The sequence below is a fragment of the Sander lucioperca genome, chromosome 16 (assembly GCF_008315115.2).
Source record: "Sander lucioperca isolate FBNREF2018 chromosome 16, SLUC_FBN_1.2, whole genome shotgun sequence".
NCBI classification, from domain to species: domain Eukaryota; kingdom Metazoa; phylum Chordata; class Actinopteri; order Perciformes; family Percidae; genus Sander; species Sander lucioperca.
In genome coordinates this window covers 10,358,624-10,379,552 of record NC_050188.1, presented here as the reverse complement: position 1 = coordinate 10,379,552, position 20,929 = coordinate 10,358,624, and the positions used below count along the sequence as shown (strand labels likewise).

The following is a 20,929-nucleotide window of genomic DNA, read 5'->3' as shown; positions in this document are numbered from 1 at the left end:
TGAGTAGCAAAAAACTAAAATGACTGCTAGAGACGATGGTGCGAATTAAAAGCCAGAAGAAGTTAGAGAACAGAGGGAAGATTAAAGGCAAAAAGATAGAGGTTGAATGAGTCACTCACACGTGGAAGATGGTCTTCTGGTCTCCCACCACCTCGCCGTCTCCCACCGTCAGGGTGTCATAGCCTCGCTCCAGGTCAAAATCCTCAAATGTCAGCTTGATCACCTGGACAACAGCAGGGACATTGCCAAGACAACCGTAAACGACAGATGCTTGAATGCTCCTGACCAGGTGCAGAGGAGAGACCCCTATCCCATCTGTGACTTTCCATCTTTCCGTCCATCCATCTATCATCCATCAATCTCTTTTGAATGTTTGTCAGGCACAATTCCATTTAACCATATGTACCAGCTGTGCGTATTGTATGTAAAACGTCTATCCTTTTATTGTTAACAATGTATTTAAAAATGTTCTCGTAAATTCTCACATACCTTCATGAATCTTCATTCATCTGATTGCAATCACAACCCTTGCATCCTGTTTGTGTAAATCACCTATTTGGTATGGCCACACAGTTTTGTCGATGTATATGTGACTGTGCTTATATTTTGCTGCATCTGCCTTTCGCTCTGGTGATTATGAACTCTCTCCCACTAATCAAATATCGGATTGCCTGCCAGACGGTCTGCATGACCCCTACTCTCGCTCATCAAATCAGCAGGTTGCAGATGCCTTTGTGGCCTGTTTAGCCAGACTCACAATAACTTTAAGCGCACCAGGAGATGTGGCAGGGGATTTGAGGTTGTCCACAAGGTGAATATACAGTATGCATCATAAAGGTGACACAAAAGTTTCAAAAGATTAATGTATTGGATTTTAACAGTGAGGAACAGTGAGGAAAAAACAGACCTATTTATTTCATCTCATTTCTTTGTGGGAGAGAAGGTGGAACAAGGTATGAAAATCAATAAGTGTGCCCTAGCTGAAGGACGCAAGGGGCAACTCTAATAAAGACAGACAGACAAATAAGGTTTGATTATGATGAAATGTTAAAGACAAAAAAACAGGGTAATGTGGGAGACTAAAATATAAATTAAAAAAAGCAGAACAAGGACTGTCTTTGTCTCCTATTTTAAATTGGCTGCCACTGATTTCCGCCAAATTCTTAATGTTTCCAGAGGACTGAGAGAGCCTGGCCTAATGAAAAAGCTTATATAAATGCAAATTGCATTCTGTCCTATGTTAAACCCAGTGCCTAATGAAAATTGCCAAGGTGGAGAGAAGAGATGGATGGTGTGTAGGCAAAATAGGTCAGATCACTAGATAAACAGAGTTTCATAGCACAAACTCATCTCCCATCTGCCAGCTAACAGGTGAGGCACAGAGGGAGGAGGAATAAACAAGACAGGAAAAAAGCACAGCAACCATACAGTATGTATATATATATATATATATATATATATATATATATATATACTTTATAATGCTTGCCATCTCTGAAGTCATGTCTGACATTTTGGTTGTTTCAGAACAGAGACCCCAGTCTCCCTGACACTGAAAAATAAACACTTAAAAGGTTGCCAACGGAAAACAGCAGCATTCAGTACCGTCAGGACATTATGAAGAAGCAACAAGAACCCACATTAGTCATGATGTCATGAGCGAGGCTGCATTTAGGTCTAGAAGAGCTGTGTCACGTCCTACCCACCTCCCTTTGCAGTTCCGCCTCAGTCTCCTGCCTGACCCAACGTCTCCTCTGGCTGGGCCTATGCGGACGGGCAGGAAGCCCATTACATCTCTAAACAGAAAGAACAGCCTCGCTCCATCTTCATGGACCAGACAACAGAGCCATTGTCTGTTTCAGCAAGGGTATACCCAGGGGTGTCTATGTGTGTGTGTTTGTATGCAAGCAAGCAAGCAAAGGGTGGCAGGCATTGTATCTAACTACCCTCTCTGCCTTGCCTCTCACCTCACATAGCCTCTCCTTAACTCGGCAAAGTGCAATAAGAGAACAGATTTGTAAAACCATTTTGTTTGAGTTCAGAGAAGGCTATTTGGCAGGAAAGCAGCTGGGTGGCCTTGAACACAACTCCAAAGTCATTGGTCTGAACAGAGTGGCTATGGCATTTTCATGATATCCTCTGAGCATGGTCTCAAAATATCTCCATTACTTTTCTGTCAGTTTTTCCTCTTTAGTCCTCTCCCTCACTACAGGTGTTTCTAACAACTCTCTTTATCTTCCGTTGGCTTCTGCCCCCCCTCCCCCTTTCATTTTCTTTATGTCTCCTGTAGCAATAATCAAAAGTATAACAAAAGTATAAAATTAGTTATGTATGTCAGGGAAGATCTTCCTCTAGAGTTCCCTTTTCTAACAGGTGCAAACACACCAGTCAATTTGCTGGCAGCTAAACACACTACTTAACACGCTGCTGGAAACAGGCAATTACAGTAGATTAGCACTGCACTGTTGCTTGAATCCCATGTTTAATGACTTTTACCTTAGATGTGTCTGTGGCTGTGATGAGCCAAGTGCAGTTAGCATTGTTGTCATATTGGACCGGGTAGTTTGGAGATGTGATGACACCAGTGGGTCCTCTCAGTTGACCTCCACACATTGGTGCTGCAAGGGGAGACAGAAAGAGGCAAATGTTTGGCCAATGACAGTTTACATGCACACTTTCTCATAAACACATCTGCCAAACCCACTCCTGGATTTGCATGTTGAATCCACAATTCATGATGCTGTTTGGCTGTCATCCCTCAACCACCTCAGCCTCCACCTGTTAAGGTTTCTTATTACTTATACTTGCAATTGTATTTCTACATTGTGCATTATGTGTAATCAATAATTTATTGTAATTGTTTTCTGTATTCATTTTTAAGGAAACTGTATGGGGGTTCAAAACTCTCAACTCAATTTCGGCATGGAAAGCATCCTAAAGAAGAACATCCTAATGAGTAAATCTGACAAATACAATTACGTAACAATTCAAAATGCATTTGTTTAATTTGAGGTTCCTTCAGTGTTTCTGACTGAACTGTGAGCAAGCATCGCTTTTGAAAGATGAAGCTGTTTGGCAAGTGCATGGCAATGATAACAGTTTTTTAAACCATCATCAAATTATAAACAAAAGAGCCGCACAAACAAACAAACAAAATAAACTGCTGTGCATCCTCTAAACACTTTACTTGCCAATTTAGTGTGGCACCATGAAAAATAGACTAATGAAAGATTCAATCAAACCCATAAATCACACCGTTTTTCCAAAGGTCGAAAACATACTGGGGAATTGTTTTGTAAACATTGTCAGGCTAAATTATTATAACAATCAAACAAACACGATGACATGTCTTTATGATCCCCTGCCATTGTAAAATGTTTAAAAATAAATTTGGGCAACCATTAATATAGTTGGGTACTGCCCAAGTATAGCTTATGTATGGTATGGGAGAGTTTATAGTTGGAGAAAAAAATACAAAACACAAATTGAGTATCACACTTTGATATTCTCACTGAAAAGAGTAGGTGAGAAGTTAACGAACCAAGCTTTAAAGGACAGTGTGACTTTTTCTCGAGGCCTGAAGGTGTCTGCATGGCAGAACTGTTAAACGCCCCTTCAAATTAAAGCAGAATTTCTAATGAGTACTTTAAGGGAAGTGAGTGTGTACATATTTGGGGGATCACCTGAAAGTATTTCAAAGGGCCTGAACCAGCTTCCCAAATTTTAATGAGTTATGTCTCAGAAAGGTCCTTCGGGTGTTCAAGCCCCAGTCAGTGGCTCGATGCACCACCCCTCTCCCACCAAATCGCCCCAATTAAAATGTAAAAAAGAACTCAAGTTAAGAAGTTAAGGGGAGAATAAAGTAATTCATTTGAGTTATGCCTCCAGTGAGGGTGACCTTAATGAAAAAATAGAGCAGAGATGATGTCCATTGAAGCCGTCATCTCCCCTGCTATTTTTTTTTTTTTTTTTTTTAATCTTGGGGATCATTGTGCCTGATACACCCCACCCTATGTGTTTAGTGGTAGACGGTATGAGAGAGCAATAAGCTACCTAGCAATCAAAGTCCATGACCAAAAAGAATTGCGACCAAAAAGAAAGGATCAATGTAATAAGAGCCGTTAATTTCATGTCAGGAGAATGAATTTGCAGCCAGAGATGACTTTTTTTCTTGTGCTAATGATAGTGCTGTACAATTTAATAATGACTAATGCTAATTTAAGATACAGAGATTCAATTATTCCTGAATGATGTTTAATCTTCATTGAGGAAGAACAAAGGCGCAGTACCGGGTTAAATAAGGAAGAAGGAATGATGGAATGAGATATTCTTAAAGGGCAAATTCACTGACATTATGTCAATCTTGAATGTTTCTTTACATAAAACAGAAAGCCAACTGAATGTGATCTTGTGGCCTGCAATCATAAAGGCTCAATCTGTTTTTTTGTGTTATATTTATTTTTTTGTTCAGTACGAGAACTTTATTTTATTTGGTGTCTCAAAACACCAAAATTCTTTTCTGAAATGCAGGTGATTGACAATACTGTATCTTAGATAAGACGAAGCACTATAAATCCCCCCACCCTTATAATCCTTCCAAGATCATGCATCCCCTTTCCTTAGTGCTGTAATTTAATTTGGGTAAAAGTGGATCAGTCTAAGACAAAAGAAAGAATGGGGGTACCTGTGGGAAGCTGGATTTTTGAGAATACATTAACTGAAGTATAGTAACAACGATTGCCTATAGGTGACGTTAAAGGTGAATGCTGATTACATTAGACAAATCCGTCAGAGATTAGGGGGTTCAAAAGCCCTAATGGGGAGACTGGTACAAAATGTCTAGGAACAAAGGTAAATGTCTGTATGTGTATTTGTATAAAAATCAAAAATAGATTAGTACAGGTCCAACAATACTTACCCACACCTCAAATACAATTTTATATGAGCTGTTCTGTCAACGCACTTTCTGATGTTGTCATTTATCAACAACAAAATCTCAGAACTGCTGCAGAATTGTTTGGCCTAATTACTTCAAACTAGTTATCACTTAACATTTTGTAATTACAAGGACTTTTTGGAGTAATGACAAAACATTTTGTGCTATCGAATCAGAAAATAATCAACCACCACCACACCTGCCAATTTAAACCTACAATGACTGTTATTTATAGCCACTTTGGGGTCAGCGGAAACAAGTTGTGAACACAACATTGACATGTCATCACCATTTAAGTTGATATGGCAAAAAGTTGTTTGTTTACACATTCACCAGTTACGAAGCAACATTATTATTCATTTGCAGTAGTGCTTCTTCCATCTGGGGAATGTAAGTCCAATATTCACTCTCCTTCCGCTCTGTTTTTAGTCTCTACTGACTCCTGAGAAAATATCCGGCTCTTTGGCTGCTAAATGCTCCACCATCTTTAAAGGCTAGTCGCTAACTGTCTGTCTGCCATTTGGTGCTAAGCAGGTAGTGTACAGTGTGTTTTTAGAACATTTACAATAAAAACAGAAGCGGCCAGCTCTGTAAAGTAGAGGAACCCCGTTCATGTTGTTTTCACATTGTCATTTGATACATTGTGATTATAAACATAGCGATTAAGAGGCTTGAATGAATTGAGGGCCTGTGCCAAGTGCCTACTTAACTCTTTCTTGTACAATACATTGCTTCTGGTGGTAGAACACACAGCATTGTTAAACATGCCATGGCTCATATTTTGTTTTTGCCAAACTGTGCAACACAAGTCATTACAAACATGCAGCCCTTGCACTGATCAAAGATACTTAATTTGAATATTTTTCTCTGCCCGAGTGCTTTCAGATTAATGACACTGACTATCAGAACTCTGTTGAATTGAAACCAAAAATAATCCCCATCAGAAAACAATGTCTTAAACCATTTTGATATGCATTTTGTGGTCTACTAAAATTAAATATTAAAGTAAGAACTGAATGTGTCTTATTAATTGAATTTTTTGGTTATAGAATGTTGTATTACTTTAAAGCTCTAAGAGAACACTACCACCAAGTTCAAGTTAAATATTAATAATAATAATAATAATTTGTCCTGCTCCAGTGAATACACTTCACAAGTCAGATACCCATCAATTAAACTAATTATATTACACAATAAAAGTCAAAAATCAAATCTACTCTGATTAATTCAGTTCACTGAGGCTGAAAACTGAAAATGAGGAGCACATGAGCATCAGGAATACCGTACAGGGAGCCTGACCACTCTTCCTGCTTTTCACAAAATGGTCAAAAGTGAGGACGACATGACTGATGGGCAGCACTATGCCAGCATGGCTAAACAGCAGGAAGCAAAAGAATGCCGGCCAAAGGTCAAAGTCAGGCCAGTCACAACAAAATGGTGAATACTTAATCAAAAAAAATAAAAATAGAAGAATATGGACTGGGCATCTCCACAAAATGACAGCACACTCTCAAGCAAATGCATCAACATCAGGGCACCTGAGTATCAAAATATAAATGGAGGTCACATTGAGAATACTACTAAACATGTGCATAGATGGACAAACCCACACGTCAATCCTTACCTCTGCAGATGGGCCGATCGTCACTCCAGCCTACATAGCTGTCTGTCACTCTGAGACAACTGATGCTCTTTGAGCCCTGTAGTTCATAGCCCTCATCGCAGGAGAAATGCACTGTGGCTCCTCGCCTGCGGTTAGATTGCATACAGAGAAAAGACATCAGCATCACAATCCTTCCCTATATAAAAACACTTCTTAGCAGCGGGAGTGCAGATGAGGTGAGAGTACCAAGAAAAAATGTTCACTGCTGAAAAAAAAAAAAAATATATATATATATATATATATATTTTTTTTTTTTTCTTAGACTTCCCAGGTGTGATTTCCAAAAGTGCTGCATTGTGGGAGGTGGATGTTACCCATTTGTCTGTGTTACAGCCGACCATTGATAGAAACAATAGCTCTGACAGGAATGAAACTCCATAATCCCACCGGCAATATCACCATCCCACAGAGGCAGCCTATTAGTGTGTGCAGTGGCTCAAATGGTAGGGTATTTGTTTCTAGTGTACCCATTTCTCTATCAGGTTTGGTTACAGTGGCTTTATGGGGCATGACACTGGGTAATGTGCTGCTGTATGCTAGAGCACATTTCAAGATACAGTCCCTGATTTGTAATAGCACCCAATAGTTTCCTCTCAGCTCACTGTTGAGTAATTCTCAACTGTGAACGCAGATAAGATCATCAATGTTGAACTGGGAGATCATTTTGGAATATATTTGGGACTGAATTTAAAAAAGCACAATGTCAATACTGTGGCATTTCTGACATGTATTGACTAATGAAGGTTGCCCCATTATTACAATGCTAAATTTGAAACATTTGAAAACTAAATGAAGTAAATACTACCTCCAAGAGACATTGGATTGGAACTAATTAAAACTCTGATATTATTTAAACAGAACACAACTGAACTGACAATAAAACATTAAATGTAGAACAAACTCTAAACAGCATACTGTCACAGAGCACTGTCGTACCACTTACAAGTTAATTAGGACTTGAAGATTAAATTAGACAACTGAAAGCCAAAGTTACTTATTTGAACAATTGTGGCAAAAGTCACATTAAAACAATTAAAGATTAGCCTAATCAATGCAACATAATACAGACTACAGACATAATTTACCTTGACATTTTTTGTTCACAAGCCATATACAATTATACTGCATAGCTCAAGCCGATATAGTAATATACTATAGGTAATAAAGCCTAGTAGAGTCATCATTTGTCTCAAAGGAAAGCAAAGTCTTAGACACCTGATTCCCATCCCTTCTAACCAAAACTAAGTGTAATCACAATCATTCACAGTTTGTCCATCAGCCTGTTTTTGTTCAGGAATCTTTCATTTCCTGTATTCAGCTAAACTTGCCACTTAATTAATTGCCCCTTAAATCTTTCTTCACTCCCTTTTACCTGAAGTCTGAGCCTTTTCTTTTCCCTCGATCCGGGATCCCCGGGTCTGGACACATGTTGTGTCCCTGTGCGACACCCATCTGAGACACTAATGGGAGAAAACAGACAGAGAAGGGTAAGAAAGCACAGTTTATTCAATAAAAGAAAATCTGAAAAAAAAATTGCTTTTTTCTGAAAATGTTAGGGAATATTTCCATACATATGAATATGCCTATACTGTTTTAAGTAAGTATATACAGTAAATAAGTTTCACAAGCTGGTTGTAGTACACTTACCTGGCCAGTGTGAAAATGGTTAATGTGACAGACCACACCACGACTTTAGTAAGAGGAAATACTGGACTTCTATTTGACACCACATGTGTTGCCCATATGTGTCTATGCAAAAGTCTTTACTAGCATGTTTCCCCTAAGAAGATAAAAACCTGATAAAGTATATTAAGGTTCATTGTTATGAGTTTATTTGTTGTTTACTTTCTGCCCTCTGGTGGCTGTCGTAGCCTTTTCTTATTGTCACACGAGAAGTGCTTGATATTTGCAGTGCACTAGCTTTGCGTACATCAATTCCCCTGCTTAACATTCTTTACCAAGTACATCTTATCCCAGTGCACATTTCTGATGGAGCTCTGTTTAATCATGTCACTGGGTGCAAAAGAGTGAAAGGTAAAGTGCCAGAAGGGGTCAAATGAACTTGGCCAATCTGGAGAGCCCATCTGACTGACTGGGAGGGGTCGAAGGTCTGCAGAGCCACAGCAATATGACACCTGCTCATTGGCCAGGGTCCCAGCGTGAGGCAAGACAGCAATGAATTTAAAACAAGCAGAGGCAATGAAAAAAAAATGGCAGAACAATGGGATTTTGTGCTTAGACTTACAATTGGATAAACAGAAGAGCAGGAGCATGTTGACTAATGTAGGAATATGCAACTGTGACTGGCAGGCTTACATCTTTATAGGAGATCCTGTATTTGTTCATATTTACAAAAAACGATTGATTTGATGCGAACATCTTAACATTAGATTTAAAAAATTGGATGCAAAAATCAATATTTGATTGTAGCAGCAAACAGTGATGTGGTGACAGAGATCCAGTCCAGCAATTCAGTTGTTGGGGGGAGGGGAGGGAGTAATAATTTACTAAGTATTGTCATTTTAGAAAGTTTTTATCGAAAATTGGGTAAACATTGCTTTAGATTGTGCAGAATAAATACAAAAACAACATTGTTGCATGTTACAGGTTGACATTTTGATATATGTATACAGACTAATCATTTGTTGAGGTCCAAATGGTAACTGAAGAATATATATTTTTAACTTATTTTTAATTTATTTTACAGTCACTCAAAGCAATTAACTTTTTTTTACTTTCACTTGAAAAAGCATTCTCCATAATGTGTCTGTCTTTCCATAAGGGGTCACAGGCTTATCAAATTATATAAAATAAAAAATAAAATACTGGAGACAGGGAATTTTAAAGTGGAAGCAGGTAAAGCAAAAATAAAAAGCATAAAGAACATTAAAGCAATGCAAATGAAAGAAAAGAAGAAAGATTTTCCTGAGAGACACAGATTAAAAGCCAAAGATAAAGTCGGAGGTAGTGGTATAGTAGTAGTGGATAAAATGAATTGTAAATGGCCTTGAGGCAGGATTATCATTAATGCACCTTTTTTTTGTTCGACAGGTTGTTCTTAAACCCTTCAACATCCCTCTGTATCACTCTAGTCATGTGACTCATAGCTGTCAAGTTGCTAATGTTACAGATGTTAAAATAAAGCAGAATGGCTAATGAACAGTGAGTTCAGACAGAGGGTGAGGCAGAACAAGGGCAAGGAAACCAATGCAATTACTGCTGTCCATTAGAAGTGCATCTCTAGCACAGACTGTGCGTCCTTTGTGTCTGTACATCTTACAACCGTCAGCATTCACCCGGTTCTCTGGCCAAGCAGTAGAGAAAAAAATAAATAAAACTTTTAAATGACTTTGAACAAGAGTTGAGACTGGTCAAAACGACTGTCTGGCTTCTTCTCCAGGAGACAGAACAGAACAGTTGTTTTTAAGACTGATGCACTTCACAGGCTCTGTTTTAGGGTTGTAGTTCCTACTGCAACTATACCTGCTGCTTATCCTTGAGCAAAATCCTTAAGCCCTTAACAGCACTGCAGACTCATAGCATGATAGCCACTGGTGCCAGTCTGCAGTGCGGTGAGAAAGAAAAGTTAAACTGATGGCAAGTGGGCATCTGATGCCATTGCCAGGGTTTTTACCCAAGATGCATAAGGAGGAAAATACATTGTCAACATCAACATGATGCTAAATTCGAGGTGCTTTCCATTTCGTCACACTGTGCAAAGTAAATCTCTGTCCACATTTGTATATTGAAGTTTTCTTTAAAGTAATCCTTTGAAGTTATTTTCTCCCTTGATAACTCAGGGGACATTGCACTGAGTAAGTGGAACTATTCGTTTCAGACCAGCTTATTGGCAAAACACTGTTGACAGTAGGGCTGGGCGATAAAACGATCTCGATAAAATGCAGGTCGATATTGATGATTAACTAATGACATATTTTACTCGATATAACAGCCTATCACACAGCAGAAATAAACTCCATTCCATTTCAGAAGGTGGCGGTAATGCACACCAAAAGTTGTTTGCCAATTGCCAAAAAACGTCAATAGTAGAAGAAGAAGACGTTTTTGGCTTGCACGTCGAAGTGCACGCCCATTTCCTACACAGAGCATTGTTTGAGCTACCGGCGGTGAAGAAAATGGAAGAAATGAGTGGAACCGAGGGCCTTGGGCACGAAAGCGACGGTGAAAGTGAACTTGCGTTATCCTCCAAAGCTGAGGAAATTGTTGGCAAAAAAGGTAACACAACATCAATTATAGGTTATGTTTGGATATCTCAAAAGTGACAAAGCGCAGATTAACACAGTCTGCAAAATATGCCGTCACTCGGTGTCGACCAAGACGGGAAACGCAACCAATTGTTTCCCATCCCGTACCATCCCAGCAACCACACAGAGAGTTTGAAAATGCGGGCCCATGTGAACGTTAGTCTGCCGACATGTTTTGTCCAACGTCCTAGTGTTTCTTCTGCTGTTAACAGGGTTATCAGGGCTGAAAAACAACAATCAATCGTGTTGTCTGTTGCGACCATTGCCCCACATGAAAAGTGAATGTGATAGTAGTCACAGCTTTTAGTTTTATTTACATTATTTGCATTTACATTACTAACTTGTACTGTTTTGTTAAGGCAGATAAAGCATGTTTGCAAAGTTAAATGTTATCATTTAGATGTTATTCAATATATTCTTTTATCACAAAATATATTCTAAACCAAGCCATGTTTGCACAGTTAAATGTTACATTATGTTCTATTTTTTATGTTAAACTATATTCTAAAGTTTAACTAATGGACCCTCTGGTTTCTTCAGGCTTCAGTTATTATCAGGATACTCTTCAAACTGGCAGCATTATCAAATTATTAATCGTGATAAATATCGATATAGATCAATATTGAAAAAATGATTGTGATCATATTTTTTTGCCATATCGCCCTCCCCTAGTTGACAGTTAAGGTTTGCAACTTACACACTGATATCTTGTGGTGGTTGTCTTTGCTAGGCAACATCTTTACACCACGAGACTTAAGTTCAGTCATCTTCTTCACTGTAGAGGGAAACAGAGCAGAGAGACATATAAGACAGCACGAAGTGCAAAAATGACGCCCCCACACATTTCAGCAGTGCCTAAATGACTGCAGCAGACGCGGTATATAATATAAAATGTTCCATACACCATTGTCCCCCACACCTACTCCAGATATGTTCACAGCAGTTTTGACAAAGCAATTAAACAAAAATGAAGTTCTGCCAACGCTTGTCAAATAAGAAAACAACTGAACGTTTCATGACAATTAAACCTAAGTTCTGTACCTTAAAAGGATCTACAACATATATATAATAAAGTGTTACTCCATAAAAATTATTCATAGAGCTCAACGATATACAATTTCTTTGCAATCTTTTGGATAGAAAAGTGCAGGGAATAACGTTATTATTAGATTATTAGGATTAGAAGGCAGGGTATACAAGGAGCAAAATCAGTCATTTCTATACAATAAAAAGCCGAGGTTTAAATTATTGAGTTTTGCTATTATTGCAGAGAATATTAAAAACAAACAAAGTCATCATAGCAAAGTAGGAGGCTCATCTAAATGCATACTTATTCGCCAAATTCAAAAACATCATCAGCATTGTCTGTGCTTCCCTTCACACTCATCCTATTTAATTACTTTGGTGATTCCTGACAATGGAACTTTACTTGTTTTGCATAAATATGTTTTTATCCTTTGCTCAGTTTCAGCCTCATTGCAATTCAAAGCTAATCTGAGTCATGTGTCAAAAAGTTGGTTTATTATGCTTCCAGAAGAGAAACCTCTCTTTTCGGATTTGCTGCCCTGATTAGAAAAGGAAGAAAAACATATCATCATGTTTCTAGTAAGGAAACTAAGCTATTAAGTGTAAGGTTTGATGGTGTGGGGCGGTTTCCTGTGCCACATAAAATAAAGGACACTGAAGAAGAAAATAAAATTAATAGAGCCAAAGAAGATTTTCAACCAACAGTCATTTCATCACTCCAACATGCGGCTGCTGTGGAATCATGGGAACTGTCGTGATGAGAATGTCTGGTGGGAGGTTGGGGGATGGAAGAGTGTTTAATCTAATTAAAGTCTTAGCCTCCCATTTCTCTCTGATCTTCTAAACATATTTATCTTACACTGAACCCAATCCATATTCTTCATCCCCCCTTCTCTCTTTTGTCTTTATGTACCCCCTTCTTTCTCTCTTCCCATCTTCTCTGAGATTTCAAGCGGATGGCTAGAGGTGAGGTCCTTAGAGATCACATGTTTTGTGGACAAAGTAATCATTTTCCCCTGCTCATATCTTCTCAAAGCTGATCCCTGTAACTAAAATGGATGCAGTAGAAAGACAGAATTTTGTGTGTGTGTGTGTGTGTGTGTGTGTGTGTGTGTGTGTGTGTGTGTGTGTCACTCTAATAATGAGTCTCCATCCTGAAAGCATCTCAACTAATCTGCCACAATAATGAGATAATTTCACTTGTTGCAGGTATAGTTTCTTTATTAGACCTGATAACATATTGATGGTTTCCCTGTTCATTTTGTCTCGACAGGGTTGCAAAAATAAAAGACACTGGGGTCTTACTAAGATCACTAACACTTAATTCCCTTAGGAGCAAGAATATGCTCAGCAGATTTCATGGCAATGTGCCTCTTAGATTATGGGATATATGTTGGACACTCCATGAGGAAAGCTCATGGAGTGTCCAAAATGGTGAGTTTGTCCCCTGAGTACAAATATGTTTCATTTCAGGGCTGCTATTTCTTGCGTTCAAGTGGAAACTATTTTCAGATTTTAACAGTTCAGTGTGTCACTAGAAATGGTGATTGACTTGGAGTCAGCCACATCTGGATGTAGATGTTTTGCCTGGTGTGTTTAAGATTGTGGTTGACTTTGAGGGATTTGCTGATTCAGTTGTTTTTTGCTTTAAGTGTTTTTGTGTATTTTGTGTTAGTACGTATTGCTGCCTGTCTTGGCCAGGACACTCTTGAAAAATACATTTTTAATCTCAATGAGTCTTTTCCTGGTTAAATAAAGGTGAAGAAGAAGAAGAAGAAGAAGAAGAAGAAGAAGAAGGAGGAGGAGGAATACATATTAGAATTTGTCTTTAGGGCAATCAAGAATATCTAAATCAAATATTGTGAAAATCCAGCAATTATTTGCTGATCCGTCTACAAAGTTAAACTTGGCACACATTATTAATTTGTTCTTTTAAAATTAAAAACCTCTTTTCATCTTACCTTGGTACTGGGCGCTGAAACCTCTCAACTTGTGGTTGCCATCAGAGGTAAAGTGCAGACGAAGCCAATTCTTGCTGCTAATGATGGGTGAGGGAAGGTTGGGGCCAGTGAACCTGTAGACACAGAGTCAGAGAGAAGAGTGTCTTAGACTATTAGCATTTTAGCACATGACTGTTTTAACTAGAAAATGTGAAGAGAGCAAATTGCAAAGTGCAGTAATATTTAGCATATCCTGTACACTCGTAAATGTATTTAAGGTTAAAGGCTAGACGTGTACCAGTGATATCTGTAGCATCAGTCTAAGCACTGATACACTTCTTTACATGGACAATGGGAAATGAATCTGACTGTTTCAGATAATCTGAATGTCACTTCATTTTTGTATCTAATAATTTGTTATATTGTTTATTTTGTCAAGGCAAAGCGTCATGGACACCATAAGCTTGGAGTAAATAACGTTACTGTGTTAGGTATAGTATGCTGCTGTTTGAGTAACTGTTATTGATGCACACATCATGTCTTCCTTAAATCATTGCTATACCATCTTTTATTCACTCTATACAGTTCCATTATAAGAAACAAATGTGCTTGCCTATGCTTCTGTTTTGTGCCATAAAGCAATTATGTAATCCATCAGATTTCCAATAAAGTCAAGTCCAATGGAAGACTATATATTATAGAGGTTGGCAGAACCTGCCAGTCTTCCCGGTGATTGTCTTGTTTGTTTATGATAATTATACTAATGTTTCAAAATTAATGTGGCCTCCTTGACAAAGAGATGTAAAAAGGTTACACCATTTTAAGATCTACTAAAGGAAGGGTCTGGTACTCAAGGGGAACTGTAATGTCAACGACTCTTAACCAAACTGTGGCCCAATAAAAACGTGGAACCAGGAAAGACCAGCATTGGCATTTGCAGAGAAAGGACACTCCTTTTATTGCTTTGAAAAAGCAGAAGTGAATTATACTTTACAAACACTTATAGTGCCTCCTGATCTGTATGCTAATGAGGGCTGTTGCTTACCAAGCAGTTCTACAGTTGTTAAAGCCAAAGTCATTTGGGAACACATCATGTTTTATCTTGAGACACACTAACACCATCTCTCACACACACACACACACACACACACACACACACACACACACACACACACAGAGTACGGTTGTGCATTAACTCCAACTGCCAATCTGTAAATTACATTTCCCCAACTGTGTCCACCTTATCCCCCCCAACCTACACATCTGCTTCACTCTATGGAGTAGATACATACTGAAGTACACCTCCAAACAGTTCTCATTAATACCAATGGAAGAAAAAAAAGGCACAGGAAAAAAGCAAAGGGAAAGCAAATTGAAAATGTGACTAAAAAATGTAATAAAACGGAGAAAGAGACCGGAAAATAAGTATGAGAGATTATTTTGTTCTTCTTTGAATGTAAAAACATCTACCGATTCTGCAGGGACAAACAAATAAAACAGCTTTAACCATACAGCTTCAACCGAACAAGGTTGAGATCTACTATGAGGAGATACGTAGTTTAGTGAGAGTGTTTGGTGGAGATACGTGACTGACTACACTGTAAAGCTCTCTTAGGATCAATTAAAAGCATGGAGGTTTCTAGATGTAGACTGAATTAGCTTTTATTTTGATGAAAACAGAGCACTATTCATTTATAACATACACTCTTGCTGCAGTGGGGCCTCAGCTTCAATGTACAGTAGCTCAAGATATTAGTTAAGATGAACACAAGCTCACTAGAGGGATCAGAGGGAGACAGAAAAAGTGGAAAACATTTTTGGAAAGACTTTTGGGCAGCAGGTATGAAAAAAATGCAAGGCGGAGAGGAGATGATGATTAAAAGTATACTTTGCCATTATTTAACCCGCTTTGTATCATAATAATGTTGGTAGTATGTGTAAATGAACTATGTTAAACTTCCCTCCATCTTACCAGTGCCCAAATCTCCCTACTCATAGGCCAGCAGATGCAAAACGCTTCACTTGGAGGTTTGCTGCTGGCCCTAGGGCCTGTTGCTTGAACAGAGTGTACTCTCTCTCTCTCTCTCTCTCTCTCTCTCTCTCTCTCTCTCTCTCTCTCTCAAACTCAGACCGAACTCAGATAAAACTGTAAAATAGGGCTGGACGATTTTGGCTAAAATCATAATCACGATTAATTGAACAAGTTACCTCGATTACGATTATTGAACGATTATTTTACATTTTTTTTCTTTTCTTATACTGTAAATATGTTCCCCGTTATTTTTTCTAATGAAAGAGTGCATAATCCTATCTTTGTGATTCTAAAATAAGGAAACAACACACATATAGCAATTAATGCTTATTTATTAAATATTTCAAACAACTGAACTGAAATCTACAACAGTAGATTTTACAATGAAATAAAAACGTCTTATAAAAAAGTAATTTAAGTTTTAATGTAAAAAAAATATATATATATTTCCTAAAAATGTAGAAAATAAATAATAAATGTCCATCATAAGATTAACGGGAACCTGTGGTTAACTGTCTTTTCGGAGTTAAACTCCACAAGCGTGTCCTGCGGCTCGCCGGACGTCACACACACACACACCACACACACACACACACACGCACACACGCACACACGCACACACACGTCCACAGCGCTGCAGGTAGAGGCGGGGTCTATTCCGAGTATAATAAAGCCCCGTCTGTGTTGAGCAAAACATTACGTGAATTACTACGAGAATGGACGTGCATTTAATATAGGAAAAGTGCACAAGTATTAGCATCATTTGTTGTTGTTGTATGTGGCGCTAAGGTCTAGTGACGATGCTATAAAGACCGTTGCCGTGCTTGCGTCGCTCCCTTACCCCTCCTACCAGTCCCTATGGCCACTTGGCCAGTGGGAATGCAAACGGGAAAAAAGATTTTGGGGGAAGAGTAGTTCTTAGAACTGCTTAGAAGTGTACTTTTCCTCTAAAAAGTACAAGTACTATCCGATCGGAAAGCACCTATGGTCGCTGACTGGACGGGGCGGAGTCACCTGACTACACACGCGGCGGCCGTAATGTTTTAAGGGGAAAGTACATTAACACACAGTGGGCGGCTGCGGAAATATTAATAGGATTAAAAGACCGAAATAACCGACTTGGTAAAATTACGTCGGTTATAGGCTCTGAATTTCAGTTACGATTATTTTTCGATTAATCACCCAGCCCTACTGTAAAACTAGGCAGTGGTGATCAAATATAAACCAAGATAATGATACAGAATTGAATACTTCTCGCCTAAAAAGTTTTCAGAAGCATATTTTAGTGCACTGTTTAGCTGAAATATGACAGTTTGTGAACAGGAAATGGGCAGCATACTGTGAAAAAATGGATGAAAAAACTCAGATGAAATGGTAATACTAAGCAGCGCTGATCACATATAAACCATAAGATTCTGTTGCTGCATTGCCCATTTCTAGCCTAAAATGTTTTTAGAAACATATTTTATCTTACCTTTTAACTGTAAGATGAGATTGTTTGTTACCAGCCGGCTGCTATATTGATTCTGTGACATGCTCACATTTTGTCACCCGCCAGCGGGAGCATTTTTTCTGGTGCGGCGTACTGCATTCTGGTTCTGTTGTAGGTTTTCTATGTTTTGAGCGAAAGGGAATATCACGGCACCTGTTCTCTGTTTTCTCTGGCCATGTAGCACCAATATAAGAAAGTGTTTGTGCCATTATACTGCATAGACAGCCCAGTTTTATGAAAATACTTCTTTAAATGAGGAAAAAAAGATAGCACATAAAAATGTCTGTGATTTGGCTTTTTCAGCCACACTGCACGCAGACAGCAGGAAGATGGAGCAGAGTGCAGAGAGGAGCTTATGTCACTGATGAAACATAAGTGTTTCTCCTGTCTCCCATGGTTGCTTTCAGCATGTAGCCATCCCCTCACTTGTAAGCCAATGACATCAACCCTTGTTTAAGAGATTTCCATTGACGCAAGTTTCACTAATTAAACAGCTATGTTCAAGTCACAAAATGTCTGGAGCATGGTTGGTGTTGACCCTATGTCCTAACCAGGCGAAAGTGCTCCTTTTAATACTTAGCCTATGTCAGAGGCCTTGATTTAAAGAGCGGGTGTTTCGACTGTGTGAAGGGGTGTGTGTGTGTGTGTGTGTGTGTGTGTGTGTGTGTGTGTGTGTGTGTGTGTAAGTGTAAAGGTAAGTGTTGATCACAGTGGGTGCGCAACATGTGTGTTGTATGTTCAGTATGTATAGCCCACAAACTCACTTGCAGGAGCAACATTGTCAAATTAAGCAGCACCTGGAGCATATTTTGAGGATAGCTTTCAAAATGTTGTACTAAGATATTTGTACTGCACTGTCCACCTTGCATATATTGCTGCTAATGTTAGCTCTCAGTTCATCTTCTGCTTGCTCCACACAAACCAATTTTGCTGCTTCACATCACAAAACAACTCACTGTCCATGCAAGTGATCGTAACCTGGGAAAGACCAACCCTAAACTGGGCTTTTAAAGCAATACAATTAAAGATTTCATGAAATGGCTTTAGGTATTATAAAAACGGTCTTATATAGCAGCGATGGTCGGGGCCAAGCAATTTAAACTCACAGGGAAAGTGTCCAAAGCCCAATGGCTGATTATGTATAAGACATGAAATTGTGACTTTTTTTGAGCTTTGAACTCACAATCTTCGGGTCCAAAGGCATGTGCTGATCTCTGTGAGCTATTGCATAGGTGATGACTCTTCTAGCTATTGGGAATATATATTTTATTGAGTCAGCCTGGGTTGACTCAATAACATGACTTTCCGAAACTGGACAGATTGTTAATCAGAATCAGGTGCGTTAATGCAGTCACACATTTAAAATATGCAGGGCAGTTGTCCACAGCACAATGCCTGATTAGATATATGTATGATCATCTTGCAACACCATGGGCTCGAACTTGGAACATTTGACGCCGCAGGCAGTTACTGATCTCAGGGAGCTATTATCTGGGTGATGTCACAGGTGGCATCGCAACGCCTAGTAGACAAGGAGCAGGCTTGCCTGAAAATGCAGAATTTTAAACTGCTGTAAAAAATGAATTTCTCATTAGAAAAGTCTGAGAATATGTGTACTTGGTTAAGGCAACAGAGATACCTGTAATTTATTTTCACAAAGATCAATAAATGCAAAACTGATTTAGTTTAAAGATGCTTTATTTTGCATTGACTGCAATGCGTAAATGAGGAAACAATTCAAACTTTTTTTTCTATTCACTTTTTGAGATAAAATTCTGAAATTGTGCACACCAAATCTACAGTGATTTTTTAATGTTGTGATTTTTTTCCATGAACATCAAATATTTAGTTTGGAAAAAATTGCAGGATTTGTTTATACTACTCTAGGCAGTAAAATGTTTTAATGCACTGTGGGCTCAATTTTTGATGCATCAAAAATCTGAATGGTAAATTTGTGGAGGACAATCTGGAGATAAAGTTCCCCAAATTTAAGTGATGGACTTCAAAATTGCTACTAGGTAACATCAGAGCATAGTTGCTGCTCTACTGGGGCTACAGTTCGGCATAAGTTGCCACGTACGGCTGATTTGTTTAGAATTTTAGTTGGCTGTTGTAGCGCCACCATCAGGACAAGCACACAAATTGCACTGATTAAGTTCGGCCTAGAACTGGACTTATGTGCAAATTTTGGTGAGTTTTCGTGCATGGGAACATGGATTTCTTAGGAATAATAATAATAATAATAATAATAATAATAATAATAATAATAATAATAATAATAATAATACAGGCAAAAACAATAGGGTCCATGCAGATTCGCTGATCGGCCCCTAAAAATCAAATATACAGCACATAGGCCTACAATTTCCATCAGGGTAGGTTGCATTATCAATGTTAAATTATTGGACTCTTGGATGTCTATTTACTTCACTGAACATTCCGCAACTACCCCTGACTTAAAGCTGGGCCCTTTATCTAAAGCATAATGGATGAAATGTCCCACATCAATTCAATCACATACTCTGTCTTTATTGGCATGCTCTCTTTTTTTCTATATAGTTTTAAACATGGACATAATTAAATTATTTATCTGATAAGATTAATACTTGTTCCTTTATGTCAGTGTGGCCGGGAGGCTGCATGGTATAATGAAAATGAGGCGGAAATGTGAAGCCATGTTGTACGACACTGGCCTTGATTCACAACGGCAAGTGCAAGACTGATAAAGTGAGTCGGCATGCCTCAGGAGATGTTTTATCACTTAAAGATGAAGCATTGAGGGGATCATGTAGTGTCTGGCACATGTGTGTTTGGAGTGGTACTACTAGGACAGAGTGCCAGAATGACCTCTGGCTATAAGTATATAGCTGGGTCCTGAAACAGCTCAATCCTGGGTACTAAATCTCACACAAAAGAAATTACAGGAAATGATCCCCACAGCCCACACACACATAGAAAGGCCTCAAAACACCAGCACCAAGATATTAATGCAAACAGCCTGACATGTTACAGTTACTCACCTTTTCACCATAGGGACTAATAAAAATGTCCCTTTGAATTAATGTCAATTTGAGCTGGAATCAACTTTCATTAACACAAAACAAGCAATCTAAAGACTGACTTAAGATTGTGATAAACTGTGGCAATGACACAGGATAAGGAACTGATAGGTATGCCATTACGGATTGGGCGATTAATAAATATAAGGAAAGAACATACCACCATAAATATCATTTTGACCTAGTGTCACCTCTGCCTGGCTCCATTTCACTGCCCCGCCCCTTTTTTTTGCTGAAAACATTAAAGTTTTAGGGTGAAAGTGACCATGGGGAGCAACAGAAAAAGTCCTGAGCTGGCTGATGGAGGTCTCCTGAAGGGTGTTGTGGCCACTTCTATAGTTCCTTTTTACACCTCGCTCTCTCTCTCTCTCTCTCTGTCTGTAGCTGACCATATTAGATTTTACGTGGAATTGTCTTGAGAGTGCAGCGCTAAATCAGTTTCCATTTCCAGGCCCCAAAGCTCCTCAGTCTGAGTCAGACTTTTGATGATTGTCCAAGAAATGTATTTTGGGCAAG

The 20,929-nt window shown here is 38.7% G+C and overlaps 1 protein-coding gene across 3 annotated transcripts in view; it reads right to left on the bottom strand.

The window, feature by feature from the left end:
• The window catches only part of csmd2 (CUB and Sushi multiple domains 2), a 264,554-nt gene that overhangs the window by 123,126 nt on the left and 120,499 nt on the right, over positions 1-20,929 (bottom strand). For all 3 annotated transcript variants that reach the window (XM_031323067.2, XM_035992965.1, XM_035992966.1), the window contains exons 6-11: positions 13,852-13,964; positions 11,562-11,639; positions 7,972-8,059; positions 6,561-6,685; positions 2,497-2,618; positions 120-223 (exon numbers count right to left, since the gene is read on the bottom strand). In XM_031323067.2, coding sequence (XP_031178927.1) covers positions 120-223; positions 2,497-2,618; positions 6,561-6,685; positions 7,972-8,059; positions 11,562-11,639; positions 13,852-13,964 — 630 coding nt within the window. The remainder of the gene's footprint in view (positions 1-119; positions 224-2,496; positions 2,619-6,560; positions 6,686-7,971; positions 8,060-11,561; positions 11,640-13,851; positions 13,965-20,929) is intronic.